Here is a 20,037-nt window from a genome sequence, read left to right as displayed (position 1 = left end):
AAAATATAACATTTATACCACTATCACATTACATTTAACATAATTTTTGGCATTAATGATGATGTTGAGTTACAAGTAGCGAGTTACATGTTGCTGCGTCTATCAACCAGTGTTTTAATTCCATGGAGGCAGCGTGTCTGTAAAATATCTGAAAAACAATCACTTTATTCCATTTGAAAAATCACCAAATTGTTCACCAATATACCTTTCACAATTTTAAGCGTATAATCTATGTTTTCAGAACTTTATTTTCGTTTTTATTTAATTAAAATATAACAAGCTGGTTGCGCTTGGCGTTTCACAAAAAAAATGGCTTTTTTAACAGTAGGGATGGCAAATTACTTGCATGTACTTTTTGATGGTTGAAGTGACATTTACGAGGCTGTGGTAACGATGAGGTTGAAATGGAACTTTGAAATGCTGGCAGGGTATATAAAGGGTGATTTGTTAAGAGCTTGATAACTTTTTTTCAAAAAAAAACGCATAAAATTTGCAAAATCTCATCGGTTCTTTATTTGAAACGTTAGATTGGTCCATGACATTTACTTTTTGAAGATAATTTCATTTAAATGTTGACCGCGGCTGCGTCTTAGGTGGTCCATTCGGAAAGTCCAATTTTGGGCAACTTTTTCGAGCATTTCGGCCGGAATAGCCCGAATTTCTTCGGAAATGTTGTCTTCCAAAGCTGGAATAGTTGCTGGCTTATTTCTGTAGACTTTAGACTTGACGTAGCCCCACAAAAAATAGTCTAAAGGCGTCAAATCGCATGATCTTGGTGGCCAACTTACCGGTCCATTTCTTGAGATGAATTGTTCTCCGAAGTTTTCCCTCAAAATGGCCATAGAATCGCAGCTGTGTGGCATGTAGCGCCATCTTGTTGAAACCACATGTCAACCAAGTTCAGTTCTTCCATTTTTGGCAACAAAAAGTTTGTTAGCATCGAACGATAGCGATCGCCATTCACCGTAACGTTGCGTCCAACAGCATCTTTGAAAAAATACGGTCCAATGATTCCACCAGCGTACAAACCACACCAAACAGTGCATTTTTCGGGATGCATGGGCAGTTCTTGAACGGCTTCTGGTTGCTCTTCACTCCAAATGCGGCAATTTTGCTTATTTACGTAGCCATTCAACCAGAAATGAACCGAACACTGATTTTGGTAATAAAATTCAATGATGAAATGAACCGAACACTGATTTTGGTAATAAAATTCAATGATTTGCAAGCGTTGCTCGTTAGTAAGTCTATTCATGATGAAATGTCAAAGCATACTGAGCATCTTTCTCTTTGACACCATGTCTGAAATCCCACGTGATCTGTCAAATACTAATGCATGAAAATCCTAACCTCAAAAGAATCACCCTTTATATATATATATATATATATATATATATATATATATATATATATATATATATATATATATATATATATATATATATATATATATATATATATATATATATATATATATATATATATATATATATATATATATATATATATATTTATATATATATATATATATATATTTATATATATATATATATATATATATATATATATATATATATATATATATATATATATATATATATATATATATATATATATATATATATATATATATATATATATATATATATATATATATATATATATATATATATATATATATATATATATATATATATATACCCTGCCAGCATTTCAAAGTTCCATTTCATCTTCATCGCTACCACAGACTCGTAAATGTCACTACAACCATCCTACTGTGATGGGGGGCAGCATATCATAAAGTACAAAATGTACTTCATACATGTATTTCGCCATCACTACTTTTACAAAAGCCATTTTATTTTTTGTGAAACGCCAAGCGCAACCAGCTTGTTATATTTTATTTAAATAAAAACGAAAATAAAGTTCTGAAAACAGATTTTACGCTTAAAATTGTGAAAGGTATATTGGTGAACAATTTTTGATTTTCCAAATGGAATAAAGTGATTGCTTTTCAAATATTTTACAGACACGCTGCCTCCATCGAATAAAAACACTGGCTGATAGACGCTGCAACATGTAACTCGCTACTTGTAACTTTACCTCATCATTAATGCAAAAAATTATGTTAAATGTGATGTGATAGTGGTATAAATGTTATATTTTTAAGAATTTGTAAATAATTAATCAAATTAATAAATATGTAAACAAACGTGTTTTACTCGACCACAATGATTCTTTTACCACTATCTTAAAATGTGCTTTTTCTGATTGTTTGGAGGGTCTCTTATTGGCGTCGTTCTAAATTGATCTATAAAGGCACCTAATAATTGCACTCATGCGAAACCTTTTTGTAGTAACTTGGCGTGGTACAACTTCTCAATAGTGACGGCGCTTTTCCGACGAGTTTTTGATATCGTATATGATTGTTTTCGACGTACTGGGGATTCTCAGAAGCGCCCCCAAATTCAAAAAATGTTGGCAGGGTATATATATATTGTTACGAATTTGATAATTATAGATATAAGTTTATTTAAATTAGTTTCCGTTAATTTAAAATTTAAAATTGTAACGATAAAATTTCGCTATCACTTGTTGGAATCATCTATTCATTTTCTAGTATTTTCCTGAATTTCTTTTATGTTCTTTTGTTTGCTTACCGAAATGTTAGTTCTTACTCTCTCATAGAATAACAACCCCTTTGCTTTGTTATTTTGCTTTCTCATTTCATCTCATTGTCTATTGTCATTGTTGTTGTAGTAATGCGAGCATATATCTATGTGAGTGTGTATGTGTTTGGCAGCCACCAGACGAATTACTTAATGGTCGTAGATCCTTCTAGCATTGTCTAAGAATGTTCTGGCGTTGCCAGAATATTGTAGTGCTACCAGAATGTTCTCGTATTGCCACACCGTCATATATAAAAGCGCTCGCATGCTGCTTGCGGGTGAGTCTTAATTAAAGCGTCAAACGAATAACTTCAGTGTGAACGAATTGTAAAGTGTGAAGTCATAGTAAATAAATTGTAGATTGTCGTTATTTAAAAGAACTGTGTTTTAATTGTCGGGTAATTAAAAACGCCTAAATATAAAAACGTAACAATTGGTGTCAGAAGTGGGATAACGAAAAAAAAAAATCTACAATGAAGTTTAATGAGCTTCGAGTGGAAGACTTAAAAAAGGAATTGAGCAAACTGGAGCTGCCGACAACAGGCAATAAGGCCCAGCTTCAAAAGCGTCTACTGGAAGAGTTTGAACGGCGTAATATGGACATTGCGACGCATGAGTTTGATTATAAGGAAGACATTGATGAATCAATACTCGTCAATACAAGCAGTGTAGAAACTCCATCTGTGGCTTCGAATGTTGTGGATTACACATCAATGCTCAATGCTTTGAGCAAAATGATGGAAGAAAATTCTAGAAAAATGGAAGAAAATTCTAGAAAAATGGAAGAAAATTCTAGAAAATTGCTGAAAGAAAATGCCCTACAAATGGAAGCAAATTCTAGAAAAATGGAAGAAAATTCTAGAAAATTGGAAGAAAAATTCGACGAAAATTCTAGAATGGTCAACGAAAAATTACAACAAATTTCTGAAGGCATGGAGAAACGTGTGGACCATATAGAAAATCAAATTGTGGAATTGGATAAGAAAGTTCTTTCCGTGGATGAGAAAATTATGGTTCATGATGAGAAGTTTCTGCACATCGAGAAAAAAATGTCAGAGCTGGAAATTAAAGGTGGTCCAGTGCGCGTCATCGAGGGCTCAAAAATCAAAACTCCTGTTTTCGATGGCTCAACGTCATTTGATGTCTTCAAATTCCAATTCGAAATGGTTGCTTCTAGAAATTTGTGGAATGACGATGATAAAGCAATTGAACTTCTATTGGCATTAAAGGGCAATGCTGCTGATGTGATACAAAGCATTCCCGCTGCTTCTAGAAATAACTATAATGAAGTAATAGCGGCGCTTCAACGCAAGTATGGTGGAGAGCACAAGCAAGACATCTTTAGAATGGAATTAAGAGGTAGAGTCCAGAAATCTAACGAGACCCTACAAGACTTCGCAACAGAAGTTGAGCGGCTAGTGCTTTTGGTATACCCTGGAGAGAATCATCCTCTTATAGATCGTATCAAGATTGAGACTTTTGTGAATGGCATTCGAGATCCTGAGATAAAATGTGCAACATATGCCGCACAAAAAGCTACATTCACAGAAACAGTAACATTTGCACTTGTACAAGAGACTGCTAGATTGCTGGCACGGCCTCAAATTCACAAAGTACGCAGAGTAGAGACCGAGTGTGAAGAATCGAAATCGGTCATTGAATTGGTAAAAGAGGCTCTAAAGCAGATAATGCAAGAAATGAAGCAGCAAGCAAATAAATCTAGAATGAAATGCTATAACTGTGATAAGGCTGGACATCTTTCCCGGGAATGTAAAGCGTGGCGTAAAACGTCGGGGTCAATCTCGCCATCTCCATTAAACAATAATCAGAAGAAGGCGACCACAAAGCCAAGCGACTCAAATTCAAATTTTGCGGATAATAGAAAAGGTGGCAAACAAGTTATTGATCAAGCCTTGACACGACGGCATTGCAATGTAGAAAACAGACGCTACTCGAAGGCTGAACCAAAGGAGACAGTTGTAAATGTCAGGCAGTTACACATCGAATCTGGCACAGACTGGTCAACAGAGCAACGTAAAGATCCCATTCTGAGAAAATTATTTCGGCAAAACAAGAAAATAAGAAACCCAGCAAGAAAGACATCGCAGCCGAAAGTCCACTTATGAAAGCATACTGGGCTCAATGGGATAGTTTAGTTCTAGTCAATGGATCCCTGCAACGTAAATGGGAAAGCGAAGATGGCAAGAGCAGCCGAAATTTGATCATCGTTCCAGATTCCAAAATAAGAGATGTTTTGGCGGAGTTCCATAATGGTCCCAGTGGAGGTCATCTGGGAATAACCAAAACCGCCGAGAAAGTGAAGCAACGATTCTACTGGGTTGGATGCCAGAAATCAATTGCTGAATGGGTAGCCAATTGCGAGAAGTGCATGAAGGCGAAAGGTCCAACAAGGAAAAGTCGAGGTCCTATGCAAGAATATAGACCAGGAGCCCCGTTTGAAAGAATAGAAATGGACGTGGCAGGCCCTTTCCCAGTAAGTGATTCTGGAAACCGTTATGTCCTTGTGGTCATGGATTACTTCAGCAAATGGCCGGAGGTGTATGCAATTCCAAACCAAGAAGCAAAAACGATTGTGGATGTTGTCAACAAAAACTGGATATGTCGCTACGGTGTGCCGTCCGAGATTCACTCAGACCAGGGAAGAAATTTTGAATCGGCCATATTCAAAGAGATGTGTGAATCCCTTGGTATCAAGAAAACGAGGACTACACCATTACATCCACAATCCGATGGCATGGTAGAAAGGTTTAATCGCACTCTGGAGGAACATCTTCGAAAAGTAGTGGACAACGGCCAGAGGGACTGGGACGAGCATATACCAAAGTTTTTGCTGTCGTATAGATCTGCCATTCATGATTCCACCTCTCGAACACCTGCCAATGTTCTATTCGGAACTGAGTTGAAGTTGCCTGGTGATCTGATATTCGGTGCTAAACCTAATGAACTCGCCATGGAAGAAAACAGAAACGACATCCCAAACACTTTCGGTGAAGTTCACGAATCAGTGCGCAACAAAATAAAAATGGTCAGCAACAGAATGAAGGCGAGATACGATCGTGCTGTAAATACTGAAGGCTTCCAAGAAGAAGAATTGGTTCTGCTATTTAACCCGCAACGAAAGAAAGGATTGTGTCCTAAACTGCAAACACAGTGGGAAGGCCCATACAAAGTCATCAAGAAGATCAATGATGTTGTATACCGGATTCAGAAGGACGACAGCCCTAGATCAAAGATGAAAGTTGTACATCTGGAACGATTGGCTCCTTACGGAACAGGTTCTGTGCCTGTTCGGGACGAACAGGCTTAAGCGGGAGGCAGTGTTACGAATTTGATAATTATAGATATAAGTTTATTTAAATTAGTTTCCGTTAATTTAAAATTTAAAATTGTAACGATAAAATTTCGCTATCACTTGTTGGAATCATCTATTCATTTTCTAGTATTTTCCTGAATTTCTTTTATGTTCTTTTGTTTGCTTACCGAAATGTTAGTTCTTACTCTCTCATAGAATAACAACCCCTTTGCTTTGTTATTTTGCTTTCTCATTTCATCTCATTGTCTATTGTCATTGTTGTTGTAGTAATGCGAGCATATATCTATGTGAGTGTGTATGTGTTTGGCAGCCACCAGACGAATTACTTAATGGTCGTAGATCCTTCTAGCATTGTCTAAGAATGTTCTGGCGTTGCCAGAATATTGTAGTGCTACCAGAATGTTGTCGTATTGCCACACCGTCATATATAAAAGCGCTCGCATGCTGCTTGCGGGTGAGTCTTAATTAAAGCGTCAAACGAATAACTTCAGTGTGAACGAATTGTAAAGTGTGAAGTCATAGTAAATAAATTGTAGATTGTCGTTATTTAAAAGAACTGTGTTTTAATTGTCGGGTAATTAAAAACGCCTAAATATAAAAACGTAACAATATATATATATATATATATATATATATATATATATATACCCTGCCAACATTTTTTGAATTTGGGGGCGCTTCTGAGAATCCCCACTACGTCGAAAACAGTCGTATACGATATCCAAAACTCCTCGGAAAAGCGCCGTCACTATTGAGAAGTTGTACCACGCCAAGTTACTACAAAAAAGTATCGCATGAGTGCAATTATTAGGAGCCCTTATGGATACATTTAGAAGGACGCCAATAAGAGCCCCTTCAAACAATCAGACCAAGTGCATTTTAAGATAGTTGTAAAAGAATCATTGTGGTCAAGTAAAACACGATTGTTTAGATGTTTATTAATTTTATGAAACATTTATAAATTCTCATAAATATAACATTTATACGACTACCACATCACATTTAACACATTTTTATGCATTAATAAGAGATTGATGTTGAGTTACAAGTTGTAAGTTAAATGTTGTAGCGTCTATCAGCCAATACTTTTATTCCCAATGGAGGCAGCGTGTCTGGAAAAATATTTGAAAAACTATCACTTTATTCCATTTGGAAAGTCAAAAATTGTTCACCATATACCTTTCACAATTTTAAGCGTAATATCTATGTTTTCAGAACTTTATTTTCGTTTTTATTTAAATAAAATATAACAAGCTGGTTGCGCTTGGCGTTTCACAAAAAATAAAATGGCTCTTCTAACAGTAGTGATGGCAAAATACTTTCATGTACATTTTGTACTTTTTGATATGCTTCCCCCATCACAGTTCGCGATGGTTGTGGTGACATTTACGAGTCTGTGGTAGCGATGATGATGAAATGGAACTTTGAAATGCTGGCAGGGTATATATATATATATATATATATATATATATATATATATATATATATATATATATATATATATATATATATATATATATATATATATATATATATATATATATATATATATATATATATATATATATATATATATATATATATATATATATATATATATATATATATATATATATATATATATATATATATATATATATATATATATATATATATATATATATATATATATATATATATATATATATATATATATATATATATATATATGTGTGTGTGTGTGTGTTTGTGTGTGTGTGAGACATAGACCAATTAAAATAGAGACATACCTTGATAATTCACCATGGTGTTGTTTATTTGCAGTGCGCAGTCATTCCACTCAATTGGGCAGTCAAGTGACTCAATTTCTTTTTGGAAAACGAGAATTACCGTACAAATCAGTCAATTTGCATTACAAAAAAGATGTGGATGTATAGAGTTTTACATGTTTTTCCAATATTTGGTGTTTCATCAAAAGAACAAAATAAAGAAAACATATTAAAGGCAAATTTAAAAATCACTCAATTGCAGACGAAAAAGAGCCATCTACAGACAAATTACAGCGCTGTGAATTCACATTCGTTGTCTATACCTTCCTTGGTCTATGTGTGAGACACCTATAGATTTTTTAGTTATGGTAACAGCTGACGCTCAGAGTGGTTAATATTGCCTAAAAATCACACCGACATTTTACTGTGAATTTGACTGAAGGACACTAAATCATTTGATATAGCATGAACCTGTCTGGAAAGAATATTGTAACCACGCTTAACATATTAACAGCAAAGCAAGCTATACGTAAGATATGTAAGATAGCGGTACAGCTTGATGAATCTATTTTGGGTGAAGATACAAATCCCAGGCGTCATCCCGGTATTACACAATTTAAACGTTATGAACTACCGGCTGTAGTGCAGAAGTCATTAGTAAGAGAAGTTGGAGATTACCCTGTTAAGAAACTGATGGATGACTGTAAAAAATTAAATCAGTTCATTGCATCACGACATCCTCCTGTGGAAGATTTTGAAGTTAATAAAACTATTCAAACCATAAAGGAGGAACTTGATAAAATCATGTCTCCGGAGCAACATGCAAAACTCGATGAATATGGAATGAAGAAATTGGAGCGACGCAAAGAACAATTAATTATAAGAAGAATGAAAGAACGAACGTTTGCATGGAAACCTGTTAAATATGGACCTTATGAAGCTATTGTTTATGCACTGGGAAGAGGACCTTTGGAATACTCGGTTCTGATGCGTATAATTCGTGAAATAAAATACAGGGACTCTGATTTTCAGCCACAAAGTTTTCTTGATTTTGGTTCTGGTGTTGGAACAGGAATGTGGGCCGCAAGCGGTTTATGGAAAGACTCCATATATGAATATTACAATATAGATAGTTCTCGTGAAATGAATGATTTATCCGAGTTGATATTAAAAGGGGGAAATGAAAACCAACATAGTACTCTAAGAAATGTGTTTTACCGTCAATTTCTTCCTAACTTGGAGGTAAGGACTTGATATGAATTTACATGGAAATTAATTTTAAACTTGTTTCTAGACAAAATATGATTTAATATTGGTATCATATTCATTGTTCGAATTGCCAAGCGCTCGCAACCGCCAGGAAGTTATACTTAATTTGTGGAAAAAATGCGATGGATATCTTGTCGTTGTGGAGGAAGGCTCCAGACGTGGATCACAATTAGTCAATGAAGCAAGGGATTTAATTTTATCACTCGAAGACCATAGATTGGTTGGTCATGTATTTGCCCCTGTAAGTACTTACATTTAAATATAAAATAGTATCGGAAGTTATATTCAAATATGTATTCTGCAATAGTATAACAATTTATTAGCGTTTTTATTCGCATTACTTATATGTTTGGTATATATTTTTCATAAAGTAAATATATTTCAGTCTCACTTAGACTATTCAGTACATTTTGATACCACAGTGGTGAACTTCCCTCTAATTATAATATCCTTTGTGCTATAAAAATAAAAAATATCAGAATCGTTTCGTGAACTCTTCGTCCTTCAAATCAGACTGGCATTTTTCTGATACTTTGTCTGAGTTAGTTCTTCATCAGAGCTGTACACATTGTGATACCTAAGACGCTCTTTTTGTTGCACTATCCGTAAGCATACTTCATCGTCTGAATCGTCTTCGCTTGAGACATTACACTCGTCTGATAAAGCAGTTTTGTTATAATCGAGACTTCCTAACTCATAGTGTACGCAGGATTTTGGACAGTCAAAACAGCTGCAAAAAATGTTGTATTAGTGCTTTTATTCCGGAGCCTTTCTTTTTCTTTTTATTCAACGATATCCTGTTACGCATAATTTTTGTTGGCAATAGTTTGTAGTTGTCGACAATTAAATTATACCTCTTGACTTCGATATTATTTGGTTCGCGAATTGGTTCAACGGGGACAGTTCCTGGTGGTGTAGTTGTTTCTATGAATTTATTTTCGTTGCTCAATAGCTTTTCCGCTTCTTTCTTTTTGTTTTTGTGCGTTCTTGAATAGCCTTTCCACAATTTTCTTTGTGCTCGTTTTTCACGTGGAGTCATATCATTAATGCTTTTTCGTAAATTGTGTGCCTTTTTTTTTGCGTCCTCCTCTCTTTTTCTCTTTGAGCCTCTTTTTTTATTGGGTCGTCGCGAATATTTTGCCGACGTAGCCTTTCCTTCTCTGCCTTAACTTTTCGTTTTTCAGCTGCAGATTTTGTTGGAGCCATTTTAGAGCTTTAATTAAAGTTATCATTATAAAATAAATAAGTATAAAAATATGTTTAAATATACATATACATACTTTTTGTATGAAAATATCAGTCCCGTGGTACTCATTCAGTCCCGTGGCTAGTAACTTAACCACGGGACTGATAAAAATTACGTATTTTTGGCTTAAAACTATCAAAAATACATATATAGTTGTAAATAAATAGCAAACTTAAATGCTGTAAGCTTAATGCGGTAGCTTAATTGTATGTTAATAATAATTTAATTTATTCAAAAGAAAAATAACACTTTCCACGGCACTTATAACTTTACGGAACAAGCACTGACTGCGACCACTCCGACGAAAATAATTCTAGAACCTTCAATGAGAACAAAACTTCAGCGCGAGAGAAACACTACAAATTGCACATAACGGTGGTTACCTTTTTTTAAAGCAGAAAACCACACCAAGCACGGGACTGAGAGAATTTGTTCCGGACAAAAGTCAATGATTTTTATAATTCCTTTAAATTAATTTAATCAAAAAAGAGTATATGTGATTTGAAGTGATATGATATGCATAAATTCATTTTAATGAAATTAAAGATTTTTGATATTTACATACATACTAAGCACGTTTTCTTTTGCTATGTCTGCTTTGGACACACCACGGGACTGAGATTATGTGTACTGTCTTCTTTTTTTTTCGATATTAACAAATTAAAATTTTTAACAAATATAATAAGCTGCTTAGAACATATTTAGGAAAAAAAATAGTTAATACAAAACAATTTTAAACAGCCGGACACAGAAAGGAGGATTTGCACATCCTCTTAAGTTCCTTTTATCTACGATCTACTCATTTCAATTATTAGACAATATTGGTAAATCTTTCTTATATTGCAAAGAATTGATGTATCCAATTCTAAAGAATTATTAAAGAACCATAATTTAATGTCAGCAAATTTTGATTTGCTTGGAAGTATTAAAAAGTTAAGTAAGAAAAGAGTACACTCAGTCAATAAAGAACATTTAAAAAATCAACACAAATCCCGGTGTATTTTATTACTCATAACTGGCACAGCCGGTATAACTGGCTGCGTCGTATAACTCGCGCATTCGAGACCATTTTGGACAACATTTTTGCTTTTCATAACATCATAAAAAATAATGAATAATGATAGGCTCATATATATGAACCATAATGTCATTACATGTACTAGAGTACAATAATGTACTACGTACAACAACAGTCTCGAATGCGCGCATTATAGCTGATCAATGCATTTATATAAAATATTGTTTAAAACCGCCGGATAGCGCAGATGGTACTTATTTACCATAAATATCCGAGAATATTTTTGGTTGATAGCTTCAATATGTTTAAACGCATAAAAACAGACGAAAGTGTAATACCGTAATACAAAAATATTTAAATATAAATAAATGTTGGTTTGACATACTTCGTTGAGCCTTAGCTGTGTGGACCAGAGAACTGCAACCGGTGGCTTTTTTTCTTATCCACAAAATGTTTTGTCAAAATTTTATTTCTATAAAAAATGTTGTCAAATTTTATTTCTATATAAAATTTTATTAACATTTTATTTCTATACATACTATACATTTATTTCTATACATTTTATTTCTATACCAGATCTGGGAATACGGTGGGTGGGGAAGCAATTCGAAGCCAATTCATGAATTTTTGCCATCGTTCTCAATGACTTGTGGCACGGTGCGTTGTCTTGGTGGAACAACACTTTTTTCTTGCTTCACAAAAGACGCTCTATCTCACAAACTAATTGACTTACAGACGTCTTATTTATTTATTTATTTATTTTATTCATTCACATACTACAAGATATACAAAATCTTTTAAATTACAGTATGTGATTAATGTTGGTACGATTTACAATTTCGAATCATTTAAAGTTACAATTACAAATCAACAATTATAATTACAAATCACAGCAAATATAGAAATATTTTATCATAATCATTAAAAACAAAAAAATGAAAACAAAAATGCAGCAAAAGCGACGGATAGTATAATGAAAATAGTGTGTATAGGTTAGTATTAGTGTTAGGCAGAAAAATGTCCATATAAGGCATTCTTGAATGTATTAGCATTGCCAATAAATTGAATCGATGCAGGTAAAGAGTTCCATAGGCGAACGGCGTTGAATAAGAAGTGCCATTCAGATACTAGTACCTGATGTTGTTGTGGAATAATTAAAATTCTTCTGGTGGATCTCCCAAAGCGTAGATACTTTGGTTCTTTGGTATAGATAATCTTTTGCAGCAAAATTAACATTCTGATGTTTAATAGTTGCGCAAATTCTACACCATAAAGACATTTAGTGTAAGCAGCACAACTATCAAAGCATTTGATACCGTACACAAAATTAACATTCTGATGTTTAATAGTTGCGCAAATTCTACACCATAAAGACATTTAGTGTAAGCAGCACAACTATCAAAGCATTTGATACCGTACACATATCTAACGATTGCATTGTATGCTGTTTCAAGGCAACGTTTACTAAAAGCATCAGCACTACCAAACATTTCACTGCCATAAAGGATTATTGGCATTAAATACGTTTTTGGAAGAAGTATGCGGATGTGCAGTGGTGTGAAATATTGTGTTTGATAAAGAGTACGGAGCATACCAAAAATTTTCCCAGCAGTGGTGCAAACATGATCTTTCCAAGTTAATAAGGAATTAAAAATGATTCCAGATTCTTATTAACTCTCTCGATGGTTTCATTACCAACTTTAACAGGTAGATCAGACGAAACGACGTGTGGACGATTGCTCATGATTAATAGTTTTGGTTTATGTGGAATAATCTGTAGACTGTTTTCTGTAGCCCATTCATGTATGTTCAGTAGATCCAAATTTAATTTGTCGATTCCATCTGTTAACTCAGATTTTTTACAACTCAAGTAGATTTGCACATCATCAGCATATATATGAATTTTTGGAAAACTTTAGACAGCTCGGAAGATCATTTATATAAAGGCAAAAAAGGAGAGGGCCCAATATCGATCCTTGAGGTACACCCTTAGTAACAGTTAAAGGTCTGGAGATTGTACCATTAATTTCCACAGCCTGTGCTCGTTGCCGCAAATAGGATGAAATTAGTGAGACAGCAGCTGTTGAAAAATTAAAGAAGTATTTCAGTTTCGTACACAGTATCTCGTGGCTCACACAGTCGAACGCTTTAGAGTGGTCCAATAACGTGAGACAGCTGACAAGTCCATCATCTATTGAACAACAAATATCATCCGCAACATCAACCAACGCTGTGACGCAACTGTGTTTTTGTTGAAGTTCTATTTGCATTCACTTTACCATCACTGATAGTAGCTTGAATAATCATTTGTACACTAATATATAAATGTCATAATTGCTCTCTATCATCATTCGTCTCTTTTATGCCGTTATTCTGTACTGTCATTATTTTCCTTTAATTTTTGCGCTCACTTCTGTTTCAATAAAGCTTGTGTTAACAACTAAAGATCTGTCGGTCATTATTAATTCTAACAGGTTATGGGCCAACAAATAAAGTTAAAGAATTTTGAAAGAAATAACTAAAGTAAATTTAAAGAAGTCTTTGTTTTATAAAATGGACGCTAAACCAAAAATTGCAAAGCTTAACAATGAAAATTATGCCAATTGGAAATTTAAGCTAGAACTCCTGTTACGTAAGCAAGGCTTGTGGAAGCATGTCATAGAGGGATCTCGTCCAATTGCTAAACTTGAAAATGGTTTAGTTCAAAATAAGGCAGAAATTGATGAGTGGGATTATAAAGATGATGAGGCAAGAGGTACAATTGGGCTTTTGGTGATGGACGATCAGCTTGGTCACATACGGAATTTAACAACTGCAAAAGAAACGTGGTTTGCGTTGAAAAACTATCACGAGAAAAATACTCTGACAAATAAAGTTTTCCTAATGAGATCTATTTGCAGCCTGAAATTAGAAGAAGGTGGCGATGCAATTGTGCACATTAATGCCATGAACGATTTGTTCACAAAACTTCGCGACGTTGGAGAGGAGTCTTTGTCAGATAAATGGAGTGCTGCCATGCTGCTCAGTAGTTTACCGGAGAGCTACGACACACTTATTACATCTTTAGAAACACGCAAGGAGGATGAAGTTACATTTGCATTGGTGCAACAACGTGTTATTGCTGAGTATGATAGACGTTCGAGATCAAGTGGTGGTGGTGTTGATGCTGTTTTGCGGGCTGTGGCTAAAACTGGTGGTGAATGTTATTTCTGCAAAAAGGCTGGACATCAAAAGAAAAACTGTATCAAATACAAAAATTGGAAATCAAGACAAAGCTATGAAAAGGGTGTTAACAAAGTAAATTCCTTTGAAGAAAAGTCGAAAAATCCGAATGTGTCCAACGATTTCTTGTTTGGTTTTGGTAAAAGTATGAACAGCTGTTGGTTAGTGGATTCGGGTGCAACACGCCACGCAGTTGGAAACAAACAATTTTTTATGAATTTGGATGAAACGTACAAAAGCAAATCGAGGTAGCCAATGGACAGAGAGTTGCCATTAAGGGAATTGGATCTGGTGAAGTAAAATTTATTGACAAAAATGGCAATGTTCACAAATTAATTTTACATGACGTTTTATTTGCACCGTGTATAGTTGGAAACATTATATCCGTAAGGCAGTTAACAAAAAGTGGATATTTTGTATCATTTGAGAAAAATATCTGCTTGATTAACAAAAGAGCTAAGAACATCGGCATTGCGGATATTATATATGACATGTTTATTTTAAGGCAACCAGATAATATAAATGCGGTATTGCAGCACAATAACAACTGTATCCATGTTTGGCATAGGAAGTTAGGACATCGCGATCCTGAAGCAATACGAAAAATGGTTTCTGGTGAAATGGTTAAAAATATTACGCTGGTTGAATGCGGTATTAAAGAAATTTGCGAAACATGCGTCAAAGGAAAAATGGCAAGAAAACCTTTTCCAAAACTGTCAATGAGTAAGTCTAGTACAATTTTGAATTTGATTCACACTGATATTTGCGGGCCAATGCAAACAACAACGCCGTCCGGAAAAAGATACGTTCTCACGTTTATAGATGATTTTTCGGGTTTTACTACAATTTGTCTGTTGTCGAGAAAATCTGAAGTTGAGCAAGCGTTCAGAGATTTCGTCAAGCTTTGCCAAACTCAATTTAGGCGGACACCAAAGGCTATTCGGTCAGATAGAGGGGGTGAATACATTGGTAAAAGTTTTATAAACTTTCTCAAGTCAGAAGGGATTGAAAGCCAATTCACTGCCCCATATAGTCCCCAACAAAATGGGAAAGCCGAGAGGAAAAACCGAGCATTAATTGAGATGGCAAGGTGTCTGCTTATTGAAGCACAATTAGATAATATATTCTGGGGAGAGGCTATTTCGACTGCGAATTATATCCAAAATATTGTGTATACCAGAACAACAAATACAACTCCTCATACGTTATGGTATGGTATAGAACCATCTGTACAAGATGTACATATTTTTGGATCTAGGTGCTTTGTCCATACCCCTTCACAAAAGAGACAGCAAAGCTAGAGAAATGGTTTTTCTTGGCATTGATACGAAGTCAAAAGCATACCGTTGCTATGACCCACTTACGCAGCGTATTGTGATTAGTAGAGACGTTTTGTTCATCGACTTCGATCAAAGTCTTAATGATGTTTCACTTCTTTGCGGAAATAAGCCCAAAGTCAAAGATGCATTATTGATTGAGGAGGAGAATTGCCCATATGATCAAGCAATCAATAAGGCAAGTATAGACAAAAACAAAATTGAAAATGTGTCTATTGATATATCACAGGAGTGTAAAAGCCAGTCTGAGGGTGAGCTTAAAGATGGTATAGACGAATCAATCCAAGAAGAGAAAAATGAAATTTCTAGAATCGAAAGCCCAGAGTGTGACAAAAGAGTTTCTTCCAGGAAAAATAAAGGTCTACCTGCTAGAAAGTTCATAGACGAAATTTGGTCTGCAAAGGAAATTCCAGAGCCAAGGACTTTTCAACAAGCTATATCGGGTGAACAGAAAGTGCAGTGGCTCACAGCAATGCAGGAAGAAATAGAATCTATGGAGAGAAATAGAACATGGAATCTTACAGAGCTAGCTGATGGTAAGTCTGCCATAGGAAGTAAGTGGATCTATAAAGTGAAACGCACATCTGATGGAGAAATATATAGATTTAAGGCACGCCTTGTTGCCCAGGGATTTTCCCAAAAGTTCGGCGTCGATTACGACGAGGTGTTTGCGCCCGTCGTAAACCACACTACTTTTCGTATTTTATTGTCCATAGCCGGGAAACAAAATATGGTTGTAAACCATTTAGATGTGAAATCTGCTTTCTTAAACAGTACACTAGAAGAACAGATTTATATGAAACAGCCGCAAGGTTTTACCAAGGGAAATGATGATCTTGTATGTTTGCTGAATAAAAGCATATATGGGCTAAAGCAGGCTGCAAGGCTATGGAATAATACATTACATGAAGCTCTACTTAAACTAAAGTTTATTCAGAGTCGAAACGATCCTTTTTTATACTGTGGTAACATAAACGGGAACATGTGTTATATTATTGTCCATGTAGATGACATTTTAATTTCATGTTCCACACAAAATCAGGTTAGCCAGATTGTAGTCTCATTGGCCAAACAATTTGAAATAAAAGACCTTGGTCAAATAAAATACTACTTAGGAATTGAAATTTCTAAAGACAAAAATTGTAATTTTCAAATTTGTCAATCAGATTACATAAGAAGAACAGTTCAAGATTTTGGTCTCGATGTAGCAAAACCTACAAGAACTCCATTGGAGTTGTCTTATGGGAAAGATCAAAATTCAACAATTCTTGGAAACAATACGAAATACAGAAAACTTATTGGTCATCTTTTATACATTTCTGTGAACTCCCGACCGGATATATCAGCTGCCTTAAGCATATTAGCGCAAAAGGTATCACAACCTTCAACAGAGGATTGGTCACAATGCAAACGAATTCTTAAATACTTAAAAACCACATCTGATCTTAAACTGAATTTAAGTGACTCAAACAATGAACAAGATCTCATAGCATATGCCGATGCGAATTGGGCGGAAGAGAGAAGTGACCGAAAATCGAACAGCGGAAGAGTTCTTTATTATAACGGTGGCACCGTCGGATGGGCATGCCAAAAACAATCATTTGTTGCAACATCAACTTGCAAAGCAGAGTATGTCTCACTATCCGAAGCTGCGAAGGAAATACAATGGATAAGACAATTATTGCTAGATATGCACCAACCAGTCAATAGCCCAACACCGGTTTATAACGATAACCAAAGCTGTCTACGTCTTCTTAATGAAGACAAATATTCATTTAAAACTAAACATATGGACACCAAATATAAGATGACTAAGGATCTTGTCAAGAAGGGAATCATATCTTGCCTATATTGTCCAACAGAGGAAATGGTTGCAGATCTCCTTACCAAACCGCTTCCACCAATTAAACATGATTATTTCCGTACCAGATGTAATGTAAAGTGAATGAGGAGGAGTGTTGAAGTTCTATTTGCATTCACTTTACCATCACTGATAGTAGCTTGAATAATAATTTGTACACTAATATATAAATGTCATAATTGCTCTCTATCACCATTCGTCTCTTTTATGCCGTTATTCTGTACTGTCACTATTTTCCTTTAATTTTTGCGCTCACTTCTGTTTCAATAAAGCTTGTGTTAACAACTAAATATCTGTCGGCCATTATTAATTCTAACAGTTTTGGCCTGAAGCCCGATTGTTTGTTATATAGTAAGTTATGGTTTTGTATGTGCTCAGAGGTCTGAATGTGTATAATTCTTTCAAATGCCTTTGAAAGATAAGGCAGTATAGATATGGGACGATGTTCTGTACCATCAACATTCTTAGGGATAGGAAGAATCTTAGCGTGTTTCCAGCTGTTCGGAAACTCGCTTGTTGTTATTATGGTATGTTTTGAGAAACATGGCACAGATAACTGGTCATATAGCATAATTTTATGTATATCATCCACCATGAATAAATCTAGTAGGCTATTATTAGTCGATGTGAAGTGCGTTGGAGTCAATGTGTTTGCAGTGTACAGACCTATTGAGCCGAAATAATCAGTAAGAGTTGACTCTATAAGTATGTTTGAGTTCAGATCGCCAGTGATTATTACATCATTATAGTTAATGACCAGGTGTTCCAATGTTAATTACATATGGAATCTGTCTATTAGGGCGGTAAATACAACCAATCAATAGCTTATGTGTGTTCAGTTTGACTTCAACAAGTATATATTCAACTTTATCATTTTCTTTGGACCGTTTGACAACTTTGAACTTATAGTTGTTCTTGATGTAGATGACAACATCCCCACCAAACGAGCATCTATCGTTACGTATTAAATGGTAGCCGAAAACATTCAATATGGAGTCGGAATCGTTAAGCTAGGTCTCGGAGATACATATTATATCAATCCCTGATTGTTCGAAAATATATCTGAATTCATCCATTTTTCTTCTCAAACTTTGAGCATTGATGTGACAGATATTCATACCTATGTTTTGTTTGGACAAAATCCGTAGTAAACATTTAACGTCAAATTTTGACACGAATAATTTGAAGGTTGGTACTATATAAAAATAATAAAATATGAAGAAGAAAAAAGTGTTGTTCAACCAAGATAACGCACCGTGCCACAAGTCATTGAGAACGATGGCAAAAATTCATGAATTGGGCTTCAAATTGCTTCCCCACCCACCGTATTCTTCAGATCTGGTCCCCAGCGACTTTTTCTTGTTCTCAGACCTCAAAGGATGCTATTTTGAGGCAAAACCGAACGAGTACTACCAAAATGGTATCAAAAAATCGGAAGGTCGTTATAATCGTTGTATGGCTCTTGAAGGGAACTATGTTGAATAATAAAAACGAATTTTGACAAAAAAAAAATGTGTTTTTCTTTGTTAGACCGGGGACTTATCAGCCAACCTGTTATAGAACAACATTTTATTTCTATACAAAATTTTGTGAAGATCTTATTTCTATACAAAATTTTATTTCTATAGAAAATTTTGTCAAAATTTTATTTCTATAGAAAATTTTGTCAAAATTTTATTTCTACACACAAAAAAAATTTTTTTGATTTCAATCACGAAAATCGCGGATTCAATCATTTTTTTAATTGAAATGTCTTCAATCCCGAAAATGATCAATCACCCATTTTGTTTATTTATTATTTTTATTTTTTTAATTATGCAAAAGACAAATAAATTTGGTTCTTTTCATTTGTGTTTTGTTCTAACATAACTTACAAATACAATTACTATCAATAACAACTATAGGGTGAAAAAATAAATTATATAAATCATTAGCTAATAACCATGTTAGCATGTTCCTTCTAATATGTAGATGCGCCTAGATTTCCAATAAATCAGCAGACTGTAAGTTAAATTAGTTTTTCTGAAAGTAAACAGAATAATTCGAATTTAATTTTGTTCAATTAAAAGTTAATTTTGTTAAATATTACCTGCATAGAATATCAAGTTCCAATTCTTAGTTCCAGGTTGCAGATTTATAATCTTCTTTTGCAGTTGTAGTCTTTTAGCATAAAAAGGTGTATTAAGGAGCTCGGTAATTTAATTTTAGTAACAATTCCTTTCCAAAATTTCCGCACATTGAAATCGTCTATTATAATTTGAACCAATCAAAGACAAAAAATAATGGGAAAGCAATGTACTATTTGGTATTATATTGATGATACTTTGCAAATT

At 34.5% G+C, this 20,037-nt stretch overlaps 1 protein-coding gene and 1 long non-coding RNA gene across 2 annotated transcripts in view; one reads left to right on the top strand and one right to left on the bottom strand.

The window, feature by feature from the left end:
• Positions 1-6,905: 6,905 nt before the first annotated feature.
• Positions 6,906-7,402, bottom strand: LOC142223027 (uncharacterized). Its single transcript, XR_012718500.1, has 2 exons — positions 7,183-7,402; positions 6,906-7,115 (listed from the first exon to the last, which is right to left on the bottom strand). It is a non-coding gene; the product is annotated as an uncharacterized LOC142223027 (long non-coding RNA).
• A 714-nt stretch (positions 7,403-8,116) lies between these two features.
• Positions 8,117-20,037, top strand: part of LOC142225559 (ribosome assembly protein METTL17, mitochondrial) — a 52,686-nt gene continuing 40,765 nt past the window's right edge. Inside the window, exons 1-2 of the mRNA XM_075295342.1 lie at positions 8,117-8,993; positions 9,046-9,261. Coding sequence (XP_075151457.1) covers positions 8,217-8,993; positions 9,046-9,261 — 993 coding nt within the window. The 5' untranslated portion in view covers positions 8,117-8,216. The remainder of the gene's footprint in view (positions 8,994-9,045; positions 9,262-20,037) is intronic.

Source organism: Haematobia irritans, chromosome 2 (genome assembly GCF_050003625.1).
Source record: "Haematobia irritans isolate KBUSLIRL chromosome 2, ASM5000362v1, whole genome shotgun sequence".
NCBI lineage: Eukaryota > Metazoa > Arthropoda > Insecta > Diptera > Muscidae > Haematobia > Haematobia irritans.
This window is presented reverse-complemented; position numbering and strand designations above follow the sequence as displayed.